We start from the raw sequence: 6317 nt of genomic DNA, 5'->3' as shown, positions 1-6317 counted from the left end.
AAATCCATTAGGTCCAAAAAAACGAGATTCATGTCCAGATCCATTAGATTCACAGGGTCTCGAGTCCTGACCTGGATCCATTCTTTTTTCTCTTTTAAAATAAATTTACAAATATTAAATTAACCAAAAATAAAATCATAATTATTATCTAGAGTTTTAATAATTATTCAAAAATAAATAAATAAAATTTAAATATATATTATATAGATAAATATATACACAATTAATATCATAAGATAAACCTAAAAGGTTAAGGTGTTGGAGGAGATGCTGTTGTGCGGGGCGGTGAAGATGCTAGTGGCGTTGCTGCATGTAAGCGGTGGGCAGTCGACAACCAAGAGATTGAGCGCGTGCGAACTGACAAGGTGCAAGTCAGAATCGATGAGTACGGGGGTGGTTAAGTTGATGCCGGAGGTGGGTTGCTGAAATTATATATATAAAAAAAAAGGTGCAAATCCACCCCTGAAGTAGAGGGTGCAATTAAACCCAAACGTTAACGGACACTTAACGACGTTAGGTCAGAGGGGGGAGTTTGCACCATTTTCTTGAAGTTCAGGGGTTTAAGTGCACACATAGTGAGTAAGAGGTGTTATACGCTATATGGGCTACTACTTCGGGGGCCAATCTGCACCTTTTCCCAATTGAGTATTTGAGTGTTTTTAATTAGCAAACCCTGAAAGATTTTTACAGATACAATTCTTTTATCATAGAGTTTTAATTGTCATATCATTACTCTCCCATCAACACCCATGCCTCCTCCCATAATTCATGCATACCTACTTCTAACTTCTAAGGCCATGCCCATTTGCAGCACATATTCACACCTTTAGACCAACTCAATACTACAGCCAAAGTTATTATCGCAAATCTCTACCTCCTCAGATTCAACAACACAACAGAATCAAATCCAAACTATCAGCCAAGTTCAACCTCAAGGTTCACCTCAATCTTTTAATTACATCTCATGTTTCACTCTGATTCACAAGTAGCAATTCATCTATTCATATATCACTCAATGTTGGGTATCTTCGCCTAGCCAGGATTACACCACTTGGTTCCCGAACCTCCTGTCTTCCCCACTCGTGCTCAAGCACTTGATCTTCCCTGCTTGGGGTGACTTCCCTGCTCGCCGCGAATCCTCTGGCGATTCCCTGCTCGCCGCGATTCCTCTGGCGATTCCCTGCTCGCCGCGAATCCTCTGACCTCGGCTCCGCTGGACTCCGCTGCGCTGGACTCGATTTCTCTGGCAGCGGGGAAGTGATTCCGCTGGCCTTGATCCCGCTGGCATTGGACTCCTCTGGCGCTTCTCTGATTCCTCTGGCGCCTCTTCTCTACAACACACAAAGAAAGGCAGCAAGTAAAAGAGAAACAAAGTAACCCTGAAGGAAAGAGAGAAAGAAAGAAATTCAGAGGGAACTCAAGGTGGGGAAAATGTGTCCTCGGGACACTTTGGCTCAGATTTTCCCACAGTAGGCAAGGGCTCTTCCAGCAGCGTTAATGATCACAGCTCAAAGGGAACAGGAGATACAGATCAGCACCCCACTCTCGGTTACACAGCTACCAACAGCAGGATTCCGGTGATCAAGAAACCGATGGCGTACACACCCAGCAAGTATCACCAAACAGGAAATCGATGGTCAGGAATCCGGTGATACAAGCACTCAATTGAAGCGAAGTTCACACCCACAGTCACCAATCAGGAAACCACGAACAGGAATCCGGTGACACTTCAAGAAGGAATAGCAGAGCCTTCTATTTCAGAAGGTGTGAAAACTTTCTTACTATTGAAAGACATGCGGTAGGGATAAAAAAGGGAGTGGAGGTCATTGGGAAGGAGGGAGGAGCATTGAAGTCTGGGGTGGGAAACGAGGAGACGGGCGGCGAAACAGATGAAGCGGCGCAGATGGGATAGTGGGCTAGGGTTTGGGAAAAGGGCCGGGTAACAGATTTGGGCCAGAAGAGGTTAATGAGCATTGGGCCAACTCTACACACTCAAGCAAGTTAATTCATTCATTCATGTACATTATATATTTGCATATAGTATGATTTTTGAATGTACAACAAGAAACAGAGAATGACTTAAAACAAGTAGAAGTTTTGAGCTATAGTTTAGGCTTGAATGACCCCTGTTTGTCGGGCTTGGTGTTGTTGGGGCTTTTGTGCTTTTGTGTGTGTTCCGTCAGCAACACTTTCAATTGGCGTCAGAGCCAACACTCGATACACTGAGTGTGATCCTTGGTGTTGTTACAACAATTATCGTCACAGTTGTTACAACAGTTGTTCCCACATGGAGCCGTTTGGTGTTATGCGTCCTCCTATCCTTGATGGTGCAAACTACTCGGCCTGGAGGATAAGAATCCGGCAGTACATCAAGGCTATCGATCTTAAAGCCTGGCACTGCGTCGAAGAAGGGTGGTCTGCTCCCAAGACCACTGATGCCCATGGTGATGTGATCTTGACACCACCTGCTCAATGGAGTCGAGCTGAGTTCGAGGAGGCAAATTTTAACGAAAAGGCTATGCATGCTATCTATTCTTTCGTGGACATGAACATGTTCAATCTCATCAAGAATAACACGTCGGCCAAGGAACAATGGGATATACTCCAGAGACATTGCGAGGGCGACACAAGTGTCAAAGAAACAAGGCTGCGACTCCTGACCACTAAGTTCGAAAACATGAAGATGGATGAAGGTGAAGACATCAAGGAGTATTCCAAGAGGATACTCAGTGTGGCTAATGAATGCCGTGAGCTCGGAGATCCAATCAGCAATCGGGTGCTTGTCTCCAAAGCACTACGAACGCTCCCACCGCGTTTTGAAATGAAGATTACTACCATCGAAACAAGTCAGAATGTTGCAAGCCTGGAGTTCGTGGACTTGATGAACACACTCCGGACCTATGAGATGACATTGGAAGAAAGAGGATTGCTGCACAAAAAGAAGGCTGTTGCGTTCAATGCCGGATGCTCATCTACGACAACAACCAGCAGCCACATCCTTCAGATACGTGATCTAGAGGATTCTGAAGAATTGGAGGAGATTCACGAAGGAGATGATGTTGCACTCATCACAAGGAAGTTCAACAATATGGTGAGAAAACTTAGACGGACCAAAGAGAATGATCGAGAAGGAAGCTCTCCAAGGCATGATTCCGCACCACCTAAGAGGAATGACTTCACACCCCCACGACCAATGAGGAAAGTTTCCTCAACGACTGAAACTTTCAGGTATGATCCAAATTTCATCAATAATGTTCAATGTCGTGAGTGCAAGGGGTTTGGTCACTATGCGAACCAGTGTGCGAACACCCTACGAAAACGAGGCAAATCATATTGGGTGTCTTGGAGTGATGATGAGGCTGAATTTTTCGATGGTTCGGAAAGCTCAAAGGAAGAAAAAGAAGATGATGATGATCCCGGTCTGTCAGCTTTCCATGTCAAGTTCGGAAAAACCTTGTCCGACGATGAGGATGATGAAGGAGACCAGCTGTTAAACAGGTATGACACAGGGTTCTTTCCAAATTGTCTGTGCTTTAATGCATGTGTAGGTAACACTGAGGAGAGCAACGAAGAGACCATGCTGGTTGTCATGGAACTTAAAAAATTCTATGACGAACTACTGGGAAAATGGAAAAAGCAAGGAGAGGAGCTTGAAGCAACAAAGGAGGAGAATGTCAAGCTAAAAGGATCGTTGGCAAAGCTTGAAGCCTCAATCACACAAAAGGAAGTCAAGCTTGAGCATGTTACAAGCCAGCTGGAGGAAGCCCAAATCACCATTGCCAAATGGAATTCAAGTCGGCATAGGTATGATGATTTTGTGTCTGCAGGAACTACAGACACCACTGGACTTGGATACACTGCTGCACCCGCTGTTGAATCCACACCTGGAAAGACAAAGGTAAAATCTACTCATGGAAAGGAGTTTGTCGTGGAAAGAACTTCAGTTGGTCAGACACGACCACAAAGAAAAAGGTATGTGTGTCACTATTGCTTTCAAATTGGCCACATTCAACCGTTCTGTTTTAGGAAGTTCAATGACGAGAAGAAGATCTTTGTCAACTCAAAGAAAACAAGAGCCAAAGGGAAGAAAAATCCACCACAAGCTCATAGGAAAGTCTGGAAGTGGGTTAGAAAAGATGAACTAAAATGTAATGTTGTGTTCACAGCACTGAAAACTAACATCTCAAGTTCATGGTATTTCGACAGTGGATGTTCTCGTCACATGACAGGTGACAATTCTTACCTTAATAACTATCAGGTATGTGATGGTGGGTTTGTGTCTTTTGGTGGTGGTTCGAAGGGTAAAATCATTGGTAAAGGTACCTTAAATGTTCCCGGCTTACCTTGTTTGAAAAATGTTTTTCATGTTAAAGGTCTTATGGCAAATTTGATTAGTATTAGTCAACTATGCGATGAGAACTTACATGTTAAGTTTAACAAGGATTCTTGTGAGGTTTTTGATACTCAAAATTGTTGTGTAATGAAAGGGCAAAGATCTAGTGATAATTGTTACCTTGTCGATGATCCAAAGTGCAATAAGGCCCAAATTGATGAAAGCATGCTGTGGCATCAAAAGTTAGGGCACACAAATTTTAAGAATCTTGACAGGTTGTCCAAGTTGGAAGCAGTCCGAGGTCTCCCAAAAATCACACAAAAGGAAAAAGAAGTTTGTGAGAGTTGTCAAAAAGGGAAGCAGATCCATGCCACTCATCGTGCTACCCAACAAGCTGAACAACATTTTGGTACAACCCGATGCTTTGAACTGATTCACATGGATTTGGTAGGACCAGTCGGTGTTGAGAGTATTGGAGGTAAACGGTATGTGTATGTCTTAGTGGATGATTTTTCAAGGTTTACGTGGACCTTTTTCTTACGTGAAAAATCTGAAACTATTGATGTTTTCAAAACACTCTTTGCCCGGTTTACTAACATGTTTGGTGTGAGAATAGCAAGAATGAGGTCTGATCATGGACGTGAGTTTGAGAATGCGGCTTTCACAAAGTTTTGTGAGAAGAAAGGAATTTTCCAAGAATTCTCAGCCCCCAAGACGCCACAGCAGAACGGAGTTGTGGAACGAAAGAACCGAACCCTGGTGGAGATGGCAAGAGTGATGTTGGCTTCAAAGAAATTGGCACAACGCTTCTGGGCAGAAGCTGTGAGCACCGCATGCCATATCAACAATCGAGTCAACATCAAACCTGGTACGTTCAAAACTCCATATGAAATTCTGCGTGGTAAGAAGCCAAATCTCAAATACTTTCATGTCTTTGGGTGTGTGTGTTATATACTGAATGACAGAGAATATCTCACAAAGTTTGATGAAAAAAGTGACAAATGTACCTTTTTGGGATATTCATTGAATAGTCAAGCCTATCGAGTCTTTAACTTGAGAAGCCAAACTATTCAAGAATCTGTAAATGTGGTATTTGATGATGTGAGGAGTATTGCAGATGAGAATAATAGAGAAGGTCAGGTGATGGACATTGTGATGCCAGCAGAAGATGCAACCACAGATGCTGAGGCAACAGAAGAAATCACACCATAAACACCAGAAGAACAGTGTGATGCCGATGAAGAAGAAACCCCCAATAACCAAGGAGAGAATGTGACTAATGCACCCTCCAGAAGGATTCACAAAAATCACCCAACCTCCCAAGTAATTGGCAATGTAAGTGACGGCATAACCACAAGAGGTAAACCACCGGTTGACTACCGGAAGATGATTTGCATGTCTTCTCTTTGCACATCTCTACCAGGTTTTTTGTGCTTTGTGTCGAAACTTGAACCAAAAACAGTCAAGGAGGCTTTACGTGATGAATTTTGGATGTTAGCCATGCAAGATGAACTTAATCAGTTTGTTCGAAGCGATGTTTGGTATCTTGTGCCTAGACCTGCTGACAGGAATGTGATCGGCACAAAGTGGATCTTCAAGAACAAATCAGACGAGTGTGGGACGATAGTGAGGAACAAGGCGAGACTTGTGGCGCAAGGTTACACCCAAGTCGTAGGTGTTGACTTCGATGACACTTTTGCTCCAGTCGCCCGCATCGAGTCAATACGGCTGCTTCTTGCAATTACGTGCCATCTCAACATCAAGCTGTACCAAATGGATGTTAAAGGAGCCTTCCTCAACGGCATCCTAAAGGAAGAGGTGTATGTAGAGCAGCCGAAAGGTTTTGAAGATCCACACAGACCACACCACGTCTACAGGCTAAAGAAGGCTCTCTACGGCCTTAAACAAGCCCCTCGAGCATGGTATGGACATCTAACATCTTTCTTACTTGAGTTTGGATTTGTGAGAGGCTATGCTGACAGGA

At 43.6% G+C, this 6317-nt stretch overlaps 1 protein-coding gene across 1 annotated transcript; it reads left to right on the top strand.

Moving 5' to 3' along the window:
• Positions 1 to 2287: 2287 nt before the first annotated feature.
• Positions 2288 to 5545, top strand: LOC131018175 (uncharacterized). The gene has a single exon (XM_057946895.1). It carries the CDS (start codon positions 2288 to 2290, stop codon positions 5543 to 5545), a length of 3258 nt encoding a protein of 1085 aa, XP_057802878.1.
• The last annotated feature ends 772 nt before the right edge of the window (positions 5546 to 6317 follow it).

The sequence above is a fragment of the Salvia miltiorrhiza genome, chromosome 3 (genome assembly GCF_028751815.1).
Source record: "Salvia miltiorrhiza cultivar Shanhuang (shh) chromosome 3, IMPLAD_Smil_shh, whole genome shotgun sequence".
Lineage (NCBI taxonomy): Eukaryota > Viridiplantae > Streptophyta > Magnoliopsida > Lamiales > Lamiaceae > Salvia > Salvia miltiorrhiza.
This window is presented reverse-complemented; position numbering and strand designations above follow the sequence as displayed.

Excerpts from the sequence above, each read along its gene's own strand:
- LOC131018175 (XM_057946895.1), top strand. The coding sequence starts at position 2,288 with ATGGAGCCGTTTGGTGTTATGCGTCCTCCTATCCTTGATGGTGCAAAC.